Source organism: Haemaphysalis longicornis, unplaced genomic scaffold, assembly GCF_048455015.1.
Source record: "Haemaphysalis longicornis isolate Haplotype H1 unplaced genomic scaffold, Haemaphysalis longicornis Haplotype H1 scaffold_5, whole genome shotgun sequence".
Lineage (NCBI taxonomy): Eukaryota > Metazoa > Arthropoda > Arachnida > Ixodida > Ixodidae > Haemaphysalis > Haemaphysalis longicornis.
The window spans coordinates 99,145,407-99,161,658 of NW_027526385.1; the positions used below are offsets into that span (position 1 = coordinate 99,145,407).

At 45.6% G+C, this 16,252-nt stretch overlaps 1 protein-coding gene across 1 annotated transcript in view; it reads right to left on the minus strand.

Moving 5' to 3' along the window:
- LOC144138609 (protein CIP2A homolog) overlaps positions 1–16,252 on the minus strand; it is an 89,556-nt gene that overhangs the window by 41,109 nt on the left and 32,195 nt on the right. Inside the window, exons 9-10 of the mRNA XM_077670987.1 lie at positions 11,541–11,717; positions 5,005–5,161 (exon numbers count right to left, since the gene is read on the minus strand). Of these exons, the coding sequence (XP_077527113.1) occupies positions 5,005–5,161; positions 11,541–11,717 (334 nt within the window). The remainder of the gene's footprint in view (positions 1–5,004; positions 5,162–11,540; positions 11,718–16,252) is intronic.

Consider the following 16,252-nt stretch of genomic DNA (forward strand, 5'->3'; position numbering starts at 1 on the left):
GAGTAAAGTTGGTATGTTTAGCCACCTCCCTCTTGGCATTAAATTTCACTTCAGATAGATGAACAATTATTACTAGTGTGCAATAATAGCTTGTCTCGCTATAGGACACTGCTCCAACATTTTGCGGCGATGTAGCCTGTGCCGCCACTTCTGCAGTGTCGATCGTCCCATTGCCGCCGCTCGCAAGCTCGCTGTCAAAGGCAGCAATAACTCTGCGTTTTATAACACCGAAATGGTTCCGAAATTTCACTTCAAGCATGCACCGTGCCCCACACTCAAGGCCGAAACACGGCGAATTCGCGAGCACCGCATTGTTTTTGATGAACTCCCGTCGTTCCAGTCGCGCAACTTCCCGCAACAGATCAAACGACTGAATGTAAACCCAGCCACCCCAATAGCAAAAACCACAGTAGAAATAGGCAAAGAGCGCTTTGCCTGATGAATCATGAGCAACTGCTTTGCCCAGCGGCCATGTTTTCCAATCTTCACCACACCAAGACGGCGGCGCCAAGTAATGTCGTTCCGGAGATAGTTTGTCGCCTCAGTACAACACATAAGCATTTTTTCTACAGGACTTTTAAAAACTCACAGAATATAACATGTGCAACTGTACATTGTGACTTTCGAAAAAAAAATTTTTGGGTACAATTTTATGCGTTTTTTTTATTAAATGATCATCATTTAAACCTTCACAAACAGCATGACCTTGGGGGTGTTGGAAGATTATGCCATCAGTAAGCATTTTCCCCCACTGAAACTGACGGGAGCGTTAAAATTCTGGGCTCTCAAGACTGTTTTGGAGCAGTTTGGCACAATTTTTGCAATTTTCAAGCTTTTGGAGCAGCCTGGCGCGGGAAAACAAATTTGCATCGAAACTGCGCAATATGCGCAGATGTCTCACCCCTTGGTACGGAAACATTCCAAACTTTGAATGTTTTGCGAGTAGTGTTTGTCACTTGATTTGATTCACAGCACAGGCTTGCTGTCTGAAGTAATCAAAGTTTTCGAATGTTTTGAATTTGCAAATGCCAGAGCAAAAAAAGTTGTCTCTGCTGCACAACGAGCGAACTTTCAAGCTCCACTGCATGGCATGCCCCCTTGGTTAGGCTTTATCGCACGACACTGAAGCTGTGAAGAGAAGCCTAATATCTAAGATTTACGTGACACGAGTGTGTGCACACTGTAGGATACGTTAGCTGAATACTTGCTTGAAATTTAGAAGTGAAAAAGAAGTCTCCCATCTATACAGTGGCCCAAGTGAGGAATCACAGAGTTATTGCAGGAAGGGTCATAACAGCCACTAGCATCTCCAGTCCCTTTTCAATGACTTCAGGGACCAGTCAAATATACTTTGTCCATTCACGGGATACCTTCATGGCAACGTACACCACACTTTTGTTCCACTGCTTGGCTACCTCAACCTAATCTATTATTACTAATTTTTTTTTGTACAGCTTTCTTATCAGTATATTAACAATGAGATGTGTCAAGTAGTCTAAGCCACTAAGCTATCTTCTTGCTTTTGTACCTGTGTTGCTCTATGCACCATAAAGCAAATAAGTGCGTACAGTGGAATCCCAATGATACGATTCTGGGTGATACGAATTTCTGACAAGTCCTGGCGAAATTGCATTGTTTGCAACGGGAAAAATTTCGGCTGTTACGAATAGACCTGCGCGGCCGGGCGGATGATACGAAAAAGCCAATCTCTCTCTCTCTCTCTCTCTCTCTCCTCTTTGTCGCCTATCTCTAGGAACAGCTGGGCTGTTTTTTTGTACTCGCGAAAACACGCTGCACACATGACGCTGCCATGAAACCACACGCATGCTAAGCACGGCGCGGCCGACGGCGGCAACATGGCGGTGGCTTTGGCCATGAAATGGTGCGGGGCGCTCTTTAAAATGCCACTCAAGGCACAACACGAAGTTTGCTTGTGCGGTAAAGGAGCCGATACCGCGGGCGAAAATGGCCCTATAAAACATAATCCGCGCCGCTAGTGAAAGTGCCCAAGAAATATCTGCCGGGGTGGTAAGCCTAAACATTTCTGACGCAGCCAGCCGGCTGTCTCGAGTGCTTCGTACAATGCATGTGTTCGAGCAAAATTAGAATATGCTTCAGTGGTTTGGGGTCCCTCTACTAAAAAAGACATTTCTCAGAGAAGGTGCAGAGAAAAAAAAAACCGTCCAATTTATTTACGGGAAATACCGCAGGCATGACTCACCATCTCTTCTCTTCTGATGGAAGAAAATAATATTCAAACGTTAGATGACCGCAGATGGGTCAGTCGGCTGATACTTCTGCATGATTGCTTGTCAGGCAAAATAAAAATACCTCTTCCCGGCAGCGTTAAACCACGTGTAACTAGGGCTACGAGACGCACTCATGAATTCTTATTGACACCTATTTTCGCTCGAACAGATGCCTTCAAAAACAGTTTTTTCCCCAGGACTGTCGCAGACTGGAATTCTTTACCTCTTGATGTTTTAAAAGCAAAAGATTTTGCAGAAGCGCTACAGAGTCATCTTTTTTCAAATTAATGTGTTCTGTCGTGTTGATCTTGTAATACATGTCTATAAGATGCAGGGTACCATGAATTGTTTCTGATATATTTATTGCCTGTGTTCCCTTTTGTACTCGTTTCATTCCTGCCGCCATGAGGCGCGCACCTCCCCATTGGTGCAAGTCGTCAGGCTTCTTCCACTGCCGCGCGCGTTGCACATTTTCTGACCGAGGCAGAAGCTGCCGCGGGCACAGAATCGCCGACGCAGGCATGAAAAGATCGCACGCGCAACGCAGACGCACACGCACACGAACCGCATGCAAAAACGCGCTATGCGGCGCGGTGTGTCGTGAGTAGGGATGGGCGAATATTCGGTATTGTCGAATATTCGATCGAATAGCTCTCTATTCGTTATTCGCTTCGATCCGAATGCAGGTATTCGATATTTTCGAATTATTCGATGCTCCCGAATAGGCAGCTAAAAGCCAAGCTTTTCGGTCAAGCTTTCCGAGAGTTACCCCAGGCTTGGCTCAAGACCCATTGACGCGGACATTTCTATTATCAGTGCCGGCACTGCCGAGTTGCTGCCTTGCCTAGAGGTTCGACGAAGCTCTCGGCCGCCAGCACACTTTAGGTTAAAAAAAAAAAAGGCGGCACTGAAATGACACCGCTCCGAACATCGCGGCACCAAGCCAGCAGACTTGTACAGGCCGCCATTTTGAATAGGCATGCCGCCATTTTGAATAGGCTCGCACAGCGCGGCAGTACGCCGCACTAAGCGAGCCTATTCAAAATGGCGGCCAGCCACTTGCGCTTTGCTTGGCTACGGCCGAGGATACTAGTGGCTACAATACTTCTTTTTTTACCGGAGCTTCTAGGCGGCGCTTAACTCTGCGAGTTTCTAGGCGGCGCTTAAACTTGTGAATGAGCAGCCGGCGGAAACTGCTGCACTTAGAGCATGTGGCGCAACAGGCATTTCTTCATGAAAACTTGTGAATACAGCAAAGGAAAGCTGTGTGTAAGATTTTGCAATAAATGTTCAACTGGTAATAGTTTTACACAATGCTGTGCCTACATGAGTTCTAATTATTAGAAAAAAATGTGTACATTAGTCAGGTCACAAGTTGCTCATTTGTATTTGTGATTTGCAATGGGTACTATTCGAACTATTCGATTCGAAATTATTCGACCAAATCACTATTCGCTTCGAATTCGCTTCGAACCTCAAAATCTATATTCGCCCATCCCTAGTCGTGAGCTTGGGCACCGTGAGTGAGGAGACAAGTGCAAAGTTTTACATGCTCCAGAAAGGACTGCTCAGTGACAGGGAGGTTAAAAAAAAAAAAAAAGGAACAAGAAACAGAAAAAATCACAGATTTCTTCACGAGAAAGTAAGCAAAGAAATAAACGAAAACTTTTTTTTTGTGCTCAATTTTTTGGCCTGTGTTAGTTCATACAAATTTTGGATTACACGAATATTTCTTGCAGAACCACGAGATTCGTATCATCGCAATTCTACTGTATTCGAGAATGTTTAATCCAATTCGCAGTGAGTTCTTACCAGTCATATTTGATTTCCAGTCCGAAATTTGATATTCACACACCTGCACCTACAAGCCATTAGTATTCAGTTTGAACCTCAAAAAAAGAATTTTCACCTGAAATTTTACTTCGCATTACTACAGCCCCATCCATTCTCGGTGGCATCTTATGTGTTAATTTTTTAGTTTTGGAGCTAATCTAATTGCATGAGGGTGCTGGGTTGCACATAGACCTTTGTCATTTGCTTATTGCATTTGGAGTCTCTTGTATTTGCCAGATTTTGCATCAGTAGCCAAATTGGGTGAATTTGCACCATTGTTAGTTCACACTGGGCTAAAAAATTACATAAAGTGACTTTTCGTTTTGATTGTTTATACTTCTTGTTTTTCTTTGTTTTTGTTTCAGTGATGTACCTTTATCAAATAATAATGCTTTAATGCTTAACTTTGCCAAGCATGTGTACAAGGTGTTCCACAGCAGGTGATTTTTACAGTTTCTTGTGTTTCTATGCATTTCTTGGGTTTATTTTTTGCCCTCATATAGTGTTATATGGCAAGCGATTAAACCCTCAAAATTTCATATGTCAATTTCACATTTATTTAACTCTTTGTATATTTAATAAATTCTCTGCAACAAATAATCTCCATTTACTTTATTATAATGATTAAAAAATTCAATCTTGCCAATTACACATTTTCGTTCAGATTTAAAGCACTACACTGTTTTGGGCTGGTGTACACTGTAATGTTTGCTGGTGCTGTAATGTAGTAATGTAATGTAATGTAGCAGGCTACTTCGTCCATCATGCAACTGTGCACGGAGTCCCACAAGGTTTCCCACTGCCCCCCCCAATATTCAGGTACGTACTCAGTGCAGTTCAAGCGTACCTTCAAGGCAGATTGAATTGAACAGCCTTGCAACGAGTTCAAGGGCGACAACGGAGCAGCCCTGTTTACACTCACCCTGAAACAGGTGCAGGGAGGCCACGCAGGCTTCTGGTGCAAAGTAGAGGCTGTCGAGCTCTCTGTCTTGCAGCGCCACAAAGACAGCCACCACGCTCTTCAGAAAGATTGAGATGGATTCGTTGTGGATGACGAGCAGGTTCTTATTGCACATTTCCTGCGAAGAACGGGTGACGCCAGCATTGCACACGTTGTAACGGACTACCCGGTGTATTGAAGCCCTCAACATAACACAAGGCCTGAAATGCAACTCGGGTGTTGTAAAGCCTCAGTAAGGGGTGGAAAATTGCAGCGAAAAACTAAATGCACACACACACAGAAAAATGAAACAACAGCACAAGGTGCAAAAATTTGGACGAGGCTTAAGTTTCACCTTTAGGAATAGAACAAGATTGCGTTATCGGGCCCTGTTCAGATTGTACGAAAATTTCACACTCCTGCTTGCATGCCAACTCTTGGGGCAAAGCCTTACAATCCTGGGATTTCAGTGGGCACAGCAAGGTGGTGCACAGGATCTTTTGTTAAAAGAGTACTGACGCTAAATTTCTCGCTTTCGGTTTTTATGCTGTAAAGAATACCTATTGGTCCAGTAATTACGAAAATCGGACCAAAAGCGGTCAGCCGCCAACGTAGAATTAATTATAACACATTTATTCCAATCAGTTTCAAATTCGGTCGTCACGCGCCAAATGGCCGTTGAAATGCAGGACGAAGAATGTGACGTCATGGTTTCCTCGATGTCAGGGACGTTTGCCGCATCGTCTGCTACGATTGCACATGGTCCGCACTCGTTTGCGCAGTCAACATGTCGTCTGAATCGTCAGACACGGATGAGTCGCTGCCACCCGACAGACAGACAGACAGACAGACAGAACAACTTTATTTGGCCACAGATGCGGCGATTAGGCCGGCGACGTCTTCGCCGTCACCAGTTTTTAAATATCGCTGCGGCTCGAACCAGCGCGGACTGGGATAGCATTAGCTTGTCATCACTCTTCCAATCAATCTGATCACCGAAAAGAAGTTCCACATGCGAGAAAGTAGATGTTAGTGTGGTGAAAAATTGTCCTAGGGATTGTTATCAGCGCTGAATTTAAAAGTGGCGTTCAGATATTTGCCGCGATGGTAAGCCTACGCTGACCGGCAGCGGAGGTTCGGCGCTCCGACCCAGCACTGCCGGCACTGCGGTGCGGCGAGCGGCCGAAAGATGGCGCCACCTGCGCGCTATAATCAAAATAGGCCACGGCAGATGTTTTACTGATAGCTGAAATGGCAATTATTGCCAAAATAAAGCTCCACATGCGAAAAAGGGAATGATAGTGTGGTGAAAAGTTGTGTATGGGATGGTCATTTGCAGTTGTACAGATAGCGGAGATCAAATATTCCTCACGATGCTAAGCCTAAAGTTCCCAGCACCCAAGCTGACTCGAGCAGCGCAAGCGCTGCGGTGCTGGTGGGGACGGCCCTCTTCTGAAACTCGCCGCGCGCCAGCACGTTGCGTTTGGGTTCCCCTAACTTCTTGGGGGGCCTCCAACGCCGCCTTCCCCTATTCTAAAACTGTCTAATCGCTTCCACTCCGCTTTTACTGCAGCTCCTCCGTCAACTTCAGGCTCTGCAGGTAGCAGGCGAGAAGTGCAACGAGCAAATTCTGCTCGCTGGATTGAGTGACAGTTTTTGTGGCTGCCGCCACGCGGAAAATAATGCATCTTGGCGTCGTCGTCGATTTGCTCGGACAGGCCGCTCAGATAAGTCACCGTGCAGTTTTCGGCACCAGTGCAAGGAAACAACATGCACCGGCCACGAACTGAAGAGCAAAGACGTCGAAGACGCAAGGTGCACAAAGTGTACAAGCATTGCTCACACAGCTACGCCCACGTCTCCTGCCCAAACGAATACCACCGACAACAGCAGCGCAGGCTATCGTTTCCGGTTCCGAAAACGACTACCGTATTTTCCGGTCTATAAGTCGCACCTTTGTATAAGTCGCACCCCCCCTCAAAATGACAGTTTTTATATAAGTCGCACCGGTGTATAAGACGCACTGGTATACAAGACGCACTTGATAATTAGGTAAACTCATAGTGAATCATATCGTTAGAAAGAGAGGCAAAAGTACATGGTTGTGGCGGCCGCCACCTATGAAAGTCTAGACAGAGCTTCTCAAAAGCGGTTTATTAATACACACACATGTCATGTACTTACAGACGGCGTTAGGCGAAACCATCGAAGTCTTTCTTCGAATCGCTAACAAATAAACAATTCAGCAACTTCAAGTGGGTGTTCCGCCGGCGCATCGCTGTCGTCCTCCGACTCACTGATGTCTTCTTCGCCAACATCGTGTCACCACTCGCGGACCGGATTACTCCGGCCTTTAACAACCCGGCTACAACTGTTTTTGTAGAAATGGAGTCCCAAGAGTCGGAGACCCATTCGGCCACCTCTCCTAACAACGCGCGTCTCTTGCGTGCTGTCGTAAATCAGCGCAACAAAGGTGTCATGGCGGACGGAAGTGACGCGAACGGAAGCGGCCCGAAAATCGATACTTATCAGCAAGCTGTCATTTTAAAAATTAGCAGCATGTTTACCTCCTTCAGAGTAACTCTCTGTAATAATTTATAAGCTGCATTTTGTTTTTGCAACCCAGTTTGATGTTACTCTGAATTTATTCTGAACTGTAGTTACTGCGCGTGGCCGAAAGTGGCGCGCGGTTGTCGCAGGTCGTAACATTGTTTTTGACTAGAAAAAGATGCAAATTCTTTGGTTTAACGTCCCGAAGCGACTTATGGGCTACGAGAAACGCCGTAGCGGTGGGCTTCGGATTCATTTAGACCATAGAGCTGTGTCTCAACGTGCGCTGGCCACGCGCGGCTGCCGCGAACCGGATTTATTCCATACATAAGTCGCACCGGTGGATAAGACGCACCAACGAAAATTTCAGAAAAAAACCGCGACTTATACACCGGAAAATACAGTATATGACGTCACCCTGAACCGGCCAGACACGCCGGACATTGTGTCGTCGCGCCGATAGCGATTTCGCTAGTGCTGCCGATTTGTGGTATCTCACGGCCAGGGCAATTAAAATCGATTTTCGATGTGATTTCGGCCTCATATCACAGCAAAAACTTCTGTGAGGCATCTGTACAAACTAATAATATCATTTTTTATTCGTCAACATTTGGTGTCAGTACTCCTTTAACAGGCAATGCCACTGCTGAAGGATTTTTTGTGACACAAGGCCCTTCACGTTACTACACATTAAAACAGGACTACCTTTCACTTCCACAACTTGAGTGATAACTTGAGCTGTTTTATAACAAACAAACAAACACAACACGCAAGAAAATATAACAATACAGCCATCTTGCCTTCGCAAAATTTAAAGGGGAGAGACAGAAAGACTACTGTAAAGCTCCGAGACAACACCCCCTTTATTGGTGAAATATTAAATTTACTAAAAGACCCCAAAGACCGCCCACCACCTAAAATCGATGGCTTTAGCGGCGATGAGTGAACATAATAAACATGAATCATCCATTCGTGTGTTGATGCAGTCAGTCACTTATTTGTCCTTCCTGCACCTGACCCGAAAGATTGCCCATCCGTTTTTTTTTCTCTTCACTTGAGGGGGGACGTGGCTTTCAAAATCAACTTTTTTATTTCTTTGTGGATTTTGATGAAAATTGGCACAGCAACTGGAAATGCTTCCGTGATAACACCATAAAAATTTCAAACTAATATTTTGAAAACTCTTTTATGTATTAAATTTTCTTTCTGTTCCGCTTGTACCGAGCTTGAGCGGCTTATAAAACACGATAGAAAATTTGTTCGAAGTGCTTTGCATTCCCAAATGAATGGACGAGGTCGTGACAGTTTTAGAATTTTTTTTTTACAACACAATGTTTTTTAGTTTTCATTTTTTTAGAGGTTAATGTGCAATAGGCATGTTGACTGTGAACGATTATTTGAATAAAAAAATCACAAAAAACAAATCTGGAAAACCAAGAGTGTCACGACCTGAACTGTTCATCAAGGAATGTAATGCAAGAAACGGAATCAAAATAGACCCAGCGGTCACAAAGAAATCCCTGGTACAAGCGACACAGGTGGCAAAAAAAAACTGTTTTGAGAAAACGGCTTCCGAAGTTGCAACATAGGTTTCACTTATCAAAAGTCGTCACGGTTGTAGCCTTTCATGTCCTTTTGAACATGGGGCTTCTGGAATGCCTTGCCTTGAAATTGGAGTGCCTTTTACAGCCTTTCTCTTTCCAGAAAACATCATTTTCAGCTCCTCCGTGAAGAGTACATACCCCGCTTTGCAGACCAAACGAAGGGGGAGATGGCTTTCAATGGGCTTTCAATGCAAAGTAGGTTAGCTGGTTGGCTGTATTGCACTAAACAGCCTCCTTTTGCAGTGTTGTCACCATGGCAACAAGTTAAGCATTTTTTTTGCTTAAATTTGAACATTTTTGGCTTTTTTTTATGTTTATCATCTTGCCTGGCACAGCAATAACTTAGTACTCATACGTGCAGGTGTTCATTGCCAAAAGTTTGCATACCACAAGGATGAAAATGAGCTACTTTGAAGCTTGGTAGAGTATTCTGCATAACTCCCAACTTCAATGCAAGAGCATATTTTTTTACTACTTTTGACATTCAAGGCATCCAATATTTCTCGCAGCAAAGCCAGTATGCCCTAAGCAATGGTATCAATAATTTCAGTAAAAAATCACTGTTAAATGCTGCGACAGTAACGTACATTTTAATGCAGAGAACATATTTTTATTCCTATATTACTAACTCAAACCTGTTTGCATGAAAATTACAAGTGCACGAGAAACGTTGCGCAAGAAAGGCGATATGGCTCGCGCGCATCGCAGCGCACGCTTACCGCGACATATCGAACTTAGATTATCCCTGATATGGCTTGTCAGGTCGCTTTTAAGATTAAATCTAACGTCGCAGGCATTAATTACAACTACTGGCGTTCAATCGTAACCGGTTGCCCAGTCATGTGCTGCTCCAATGCGCGTCGGCTATGCCGTGCGCGCCGCAGCGTTTGACGCGTCGACCGTTTCTTTCTCAAGGCTAGCGAGCCCACAGTCAAAACACAGCAATAACTAAGCGTGTAAACATCGCAAACCCGACTAAAAGTTCACTTCACGAACCACTATCGCAAGCGCGCACACCGCGTCACCCTCCGGGGTCTGGCGACGGTAGAGTCACGCCCACCACGAAGCGTTCGATGACCTCCTCCTTTCGAGCCACACAACTTCCCGCAATCTGGCTAGTTATCTCTGGCATTCCCACCGCGATAACGCCCGGGTTGAATACCATAGATTGAACAGAAACTCGGCCGAGCGAAGCGGCGAAAATGAACTCAAACCGCCCGCTATGCAGCTCAGGCGGCCGCCATCCTGCGTTGTGCCCGTGACATCCAATCAGGAGGGTCGTTGTTCTGCGCCCCGACTGGAGGACCAATAGCGCTTCAGCATCTATTTCTAGCTTCGTTTCTGCGTCGTTTCTTTTCTGCCATTTGTGCGTTTGTGAATGAACGAAGATAAAAGAGACGAGCGGAACAGGAAAGACGATCGCTCAGCCGATCTAACCATATCAAAATGGCCACGCCCGGTGGCACCGTTGCGGAGATAGAGCGCTCCGAAAATTGCCGTTTTTTCGCCCTTTTGCGCTGATAGTTTGTCACCGCGCCTGCCAAAAGTATTTTTTTATGCCACTTTGCGACGCTTTTCAGCGTAAAAACTTTACAGACGCATAGAATAGGAAACAAAGAAGCCGAATATGTGGGTTTCGAAAAAACGATGTTTTGGTCATTTTTCCGAAGTTGAAAGCCGCGTCCCCCCTTGATATCACTATACTTTGGGTGGGCGCTCTTTTGGAACTTTACGGTATACAGTCGAGCCCACTTACAACGATACCGTTTATAACAATATATGGGATATAACGATGAACAGCTATGGCACCGCCAACTTTTGTATTCTTTCTGCGGTAAAATAAACCGCTTATTGCAATGCTCCAGTGCCACGATATCGGATATAACGATTGAATCAGGTTATATTGTGCACCACAAGTGCAACAGAGATGACTAACGACATGGTTGCGCAGCCTACTCAGTTAGTGTTTTCCTAGGAGGCACAATGCGTGACACAGTCCCTGGGGGACTTTGTTTCCGCCAAGGACATTTACCTCGGCTAGGTGAAGCACCTATAGATGCTCTTGGAAAAGATTTGCAACAGCTTCACACGCGGCAAACAATGGTGACTGACTGTGGCTTCTTTTCCGCAAATTAGTAGTAGTACCACCTTGCTGGCATGCGAATAAAATGTTTTGAGCTCTGTTCTGTCTCTACTTCGCAACCCGCTTACAACAATTATCGGTTATAACGATGGGATTTCCTTGGCACTTGGATATTGCTATAAGTGGACTAGACTACCTACATGCGCAGGTGCGTAACAGCAGCCGGCAGGAATCGCACGACGCAAGTCGCACATCGCAACATGCATTCAGCACACACAAACCTGCGTGACGAGAAGAACGAGCTTGATGCTCGAATGAGCCATCTGCAGGGAGTTCCCCAGGGGCTCCACTGCTCCGTTGAGGAGGGAGAGGAGGGGCTGAAGGGGGCTGGGCGTACGGGCGGCGAACTCCTGTCGGAACTCGGGCACCGATAATATGGTGGTCAGGACGTTGATGGTCTTGAGAGAAAGAAAAGGGGGAGAGAAAAAAAAAAAAAGCACATTACCCATAAACATTTATTCAATGATGATGATGATGTTTGAATGTTAAAGGAGCCATGAAGACAAAATACAAGTTGGGTTTATTAGAAAGACTGCTTAGTCCCGATAACAATGATACCAATACCATCGCAATCTTCGAACAAATAACGGAGATATTAAAGAAAACGTGTGAAGCAGTCGCGGCCCCCTAGCCAAGTTCCCGCAACTTTTCTACGACGTCACGGAACCTTGGTTGTGCGATTGGCGGCCGCCCAACTGACCGTTGCGACGACACATGACTGGACGTCTGTAATGGGGCCTCTGGTTCCATTTGACCGCATCACTTGAATGCTAACGTGCAGTTAACGCACTGAAAATTATGTTTTATTGTTGGCCCGTATGACGTCATTCTTGCTCATAACACATCACTGTTGTGCGAAATTTGAAAGCTTTTAAATACTTCTTGCGTTTTTTTTCGTTAAAAAACATCTCTTGCGGCTGTAATGGAGCTGAGTGAGATACTCAATCCTAGTTCTTTCAAATTACACGAAGTTGTATTTTCTCTTCATGGCTCCTTTAATGGTGCAAGGCCAGCTAGGGCAAAGAGCGCCAAGAAAGTGTTTTAAGTGCGAATGCACTTTATAAGCGACCCTGAATTCCGTTGACCGCCGTCCGTCCACATAGCAACAGCTGCGGGTGCGCGCGCTCCTCGTCTTCCTTGGCAACGGGGGGAGATGGGCGCGCGCTGCCTGGCCGCTGACATGGCACATACCCACGTGGGGGATTGGCCAGGAATCGGGCGTGAGAAGGGCTAGTGCACCCGCTTAAAGGAGTACTGACACGAAATTTCAAAGCTGAGATCCGCTCTAGCAATCAAGTACAACGACAACACAAATAGGTGTCTGTGAATAAATGCATCTTTCTTTCTTTGTAGTTGTGTGTGTGTGTGTGTGTGATCTCTTTCGCGAACATTACCGAACCGCGCAAATTCAACTCGTGCATTCGCACTTTCACATTCTTCCCCTCGGGGAAATGCGGGGAATTTTTGGTGAATAGGTGACAACTAAGTTTGGTTAGGGGGAACACAAATGAAATCAATTAAGTCTATGAGCACGGCTAGTGTAAAGGGCCAGGATGAAGACCAAGAGTGGTTAAAAGATAAATAAGGTGGCTGGTGTATGGGACCAGGGCTACAACTACGGGTGGTTTGAAATGAGCTTTAAGAAGTGAACCTCTGACAGAAACTTAAAGGCGCACTGAACAGAAAACATGGCATCGTCTCCTAGAAAGTATGACAGATGTAATGGAATATGCTGTCGGTAGAGTTCTCTGAAGTGTTTGCATCATGTAATGTCAAGTGCCCTGCATTGAATGAGGATGTGTATCACGGATAGGCCCTCCCCACACCTGCTACACAGGGGTCTTGGAGATCCTGTGAGCAGGTGCGAGTATGTTACATGTGTATGGAGGTATCCGCAACCTAGCTAAGGTAACTTCAATGTGTCTGTTGTGTGAGTAACTAGCGTATGATCCCAAGTGTGGTTTTATTAAGTGTAGTTTGTTGTCTGTCTGTTCGATCCAGTCTGTTTGCCAAGTTTTACGGAGTTGCTGTCTAATGTGTGGCTCGAGGTCTGTGTAAGATAGTGTTGCCATGTGTACTGTATTTCGGAGTGCAGCACTGGCGGCCATTTCATCCGCCAGTTTATTTCCGCCAATGCCAGAGTGGCCTGGCACACAACACACAGTCACCCCAAGGTTTGAAGAATACGCTAGCATAACTGATTTGAAGACAAGATTAATGACATGGTTTTTCGATGACTTTCCGGATGACAACGTACGGACAATGCTCAGCGAATCTGTATAGATGATGGATTTAGGAATATGATGTTCAACTATGTGACTTACAACTAGACAGATGCCATATGCTTCTGCCGTAAATGTACTTGTCTTTACATTCATGGTTCTATCTGCTTAAAAATTGGGTCCATGCGCAGCACAAGACACAGCAGTGAACGTTTTAGACGCATCACTGAAAAACTCTGCAGCCCTGTATTTATCCTGCAGATACTTGAAATGCTGCGAAATCCCACTTCTTGGTGTCCTGTTCTTATTGCATTGTAAGAAAGACAAGTCACATGACACAGGACGAAGATGCCACGGTGCTATAAGATCAGAGAGAGATGATTTGAATGTGTCTAAAAAGGAGACCTCATGAATAGTCACCTCGTCCCTCACACTCTGCGAGAAGGGAACAGAAATTGATTGGTGGTCTAAAAAGAGTTGCGGATGTATCGTTAAAAACCAGTTTAAAGGGATGGTTATTCATTGATATTTTGGAGGCATATACAGTGTAGACCATTTATAACGTAACCGCTTATAGTGCGGGGCCGGATATAACGCGGTTTTTGTGAACACAGGTTCACCTCCCATAGAACTCAATGCATAAGCATACCGCTTAGAATGCGGCTGGCCGAAGCACAATACCATTTATAGTGCAGTTTTCTGGTGGGACTGCTGATCGACCGGCGTAGCTGGGGCATCGTTTTAGGGTAGCAACAGAAAAAAGACAGGATGAAATCGGCCATCTGACACAGCGCGCACCCCTTGCTCTCCTCTAACTTCGACACACAAGAAAAGAATAGGCACCCTTTAGTTCACGCGTACGTGATGACCACAACTGACCCTGCTTGACGCACCTCGGAAGATAGCGACTCCCGTCCCCGTCCGCGATCGGCGTGAACTGTATGACCCGTTTTCGCACACGATTCGTGCACGTCGGCGTTGCGCGTCCGTTTTTTTCACGCTTGTGTCAACGATTTTCGCGCTCGCGGTGGCTTCTTCGCGTGGCAGTGGGAGGAGCCTGACGACTTGCACCAATGGCGAGATGCGCACCTTATGGCAGGAGATCCGAAACGCCCCGACCAGCTGGCTGCCGGCACCAGAGATGTTTAGGCCTACCACCGCGGTGTTTTTTGATGGCACTTTAACAAGGAACGTGGGTGGCAGTTTATATTCCTCGTTTCGCCCATATATACCAGCCCTTTTCTTGAGTGAGCATCCTCGCTTGCGCCTCGTGCGGCATTTCAGCGAGCAACTAGACGAGGTCACTCCCTTAGAGAACGTTTTGCTGATAAGCCACCGCTCTTTCACTTTCCGGACAAGCGAGCCGCGCGAAGCCGCAAGATTTCCAGCAGCAGTACGCTGGGCTGATAAACAGCCGCCTTCGGCATCGTGGACACAAGGTGCAATTAAAAAAAAAAAAAACTGTTGGCGAAGCTATCACGCTTTGCGGCATCTGTTCATAGACGCTAAAAATGCAACTACGATCCTCCAAAACACGAACACAACGGAAGTTAAAGCCGTGCTCACTGTTTGTATGACCGCACTTGCAATGTGTAAGACCCTGCAGGAGCGGCTGATGTGAAAAAACAAGAAGAAAAAAAAAAACATGATAAAAACCAGGCTTTTGCTTTTAAGTGCCGCGCGTTTGAGTGATGATAAATAAAGGATGACTTGAGAGGTAGGGTACGATGTGGTTGGATTCGCGCATGTTTTGGTTATAGTGCGGTACCGCTTATACTGCAGATTTCTGTGGCTCCCGCAACATACGTTATAAGCAGTCTATACTGTAGAAGGTTCACTCATTAAAAGATTACGGTAATGGTCCGTAACCTGAGGGTACACAGATCATAATTTAGGTGACTATCACAGTGGCCAGAGATGGCTGAGAAGCAGCTGCTGTTGAAACCAAAGTAAGTCTGAAAATCGCAAAGCTGCAGTAAAGACACGCGAGCCTCACTTTTTAAACTGCAGGATTTGTTTGCCTCACATTAATTTCCTGATTTGTGTTTGCGCATGCACTTTCTGTCAAGGCAGACAAAAAAAAAAAAAAAAGGCACAAGTGCAGACAAAGAGAAACAAACACAAAAATGGGAAACTAGTGCACGACTTCAATTGAATTCACAACTATGCATTGAGAGAGATAATTGTACAGCACATTTCTTTCAGTAATGCAGAAAATTTAAAGAAATGCATTTTTTTCCCTGTAGTACAGCAGCAGCTGGTGTTGCAATGTGTCTGACCTGCACTGTACCATCAATCGTGAAGAATCCAAAAGTAGAAACTATTTAAATTTGAGGGTTTAAAGGGCTGGTGAAGAGCTTTTCAAAAAAATTATGTTGGGGGCATTACTTTATGGTTTTCTTGACGCTGAATTCGAAAAACGCGTTTATTTTATGTGTAAATACACCCAAACCTTCTTTTTTCGTCAAAATAAACGACGCCTGCCCGGCGGCGCGGTCAGAGCGCTGGCTGCCTTTCAGGATTGGCCGGCTGCAGATGACGTCATATTCGGAAGTGCCGGCCCTGCCGCGACCGCTCCACCTGAAGATCTCATCGATCTCATTCTGTTCCCGTTCAGATATGGGCCAGAAGGACCTCTGGTGAATGGAGGGTTCACACAATCTTTCCTTAGAATATGAGAGTCTGAGGGAAGTATAAGCGCAACAAGTTCG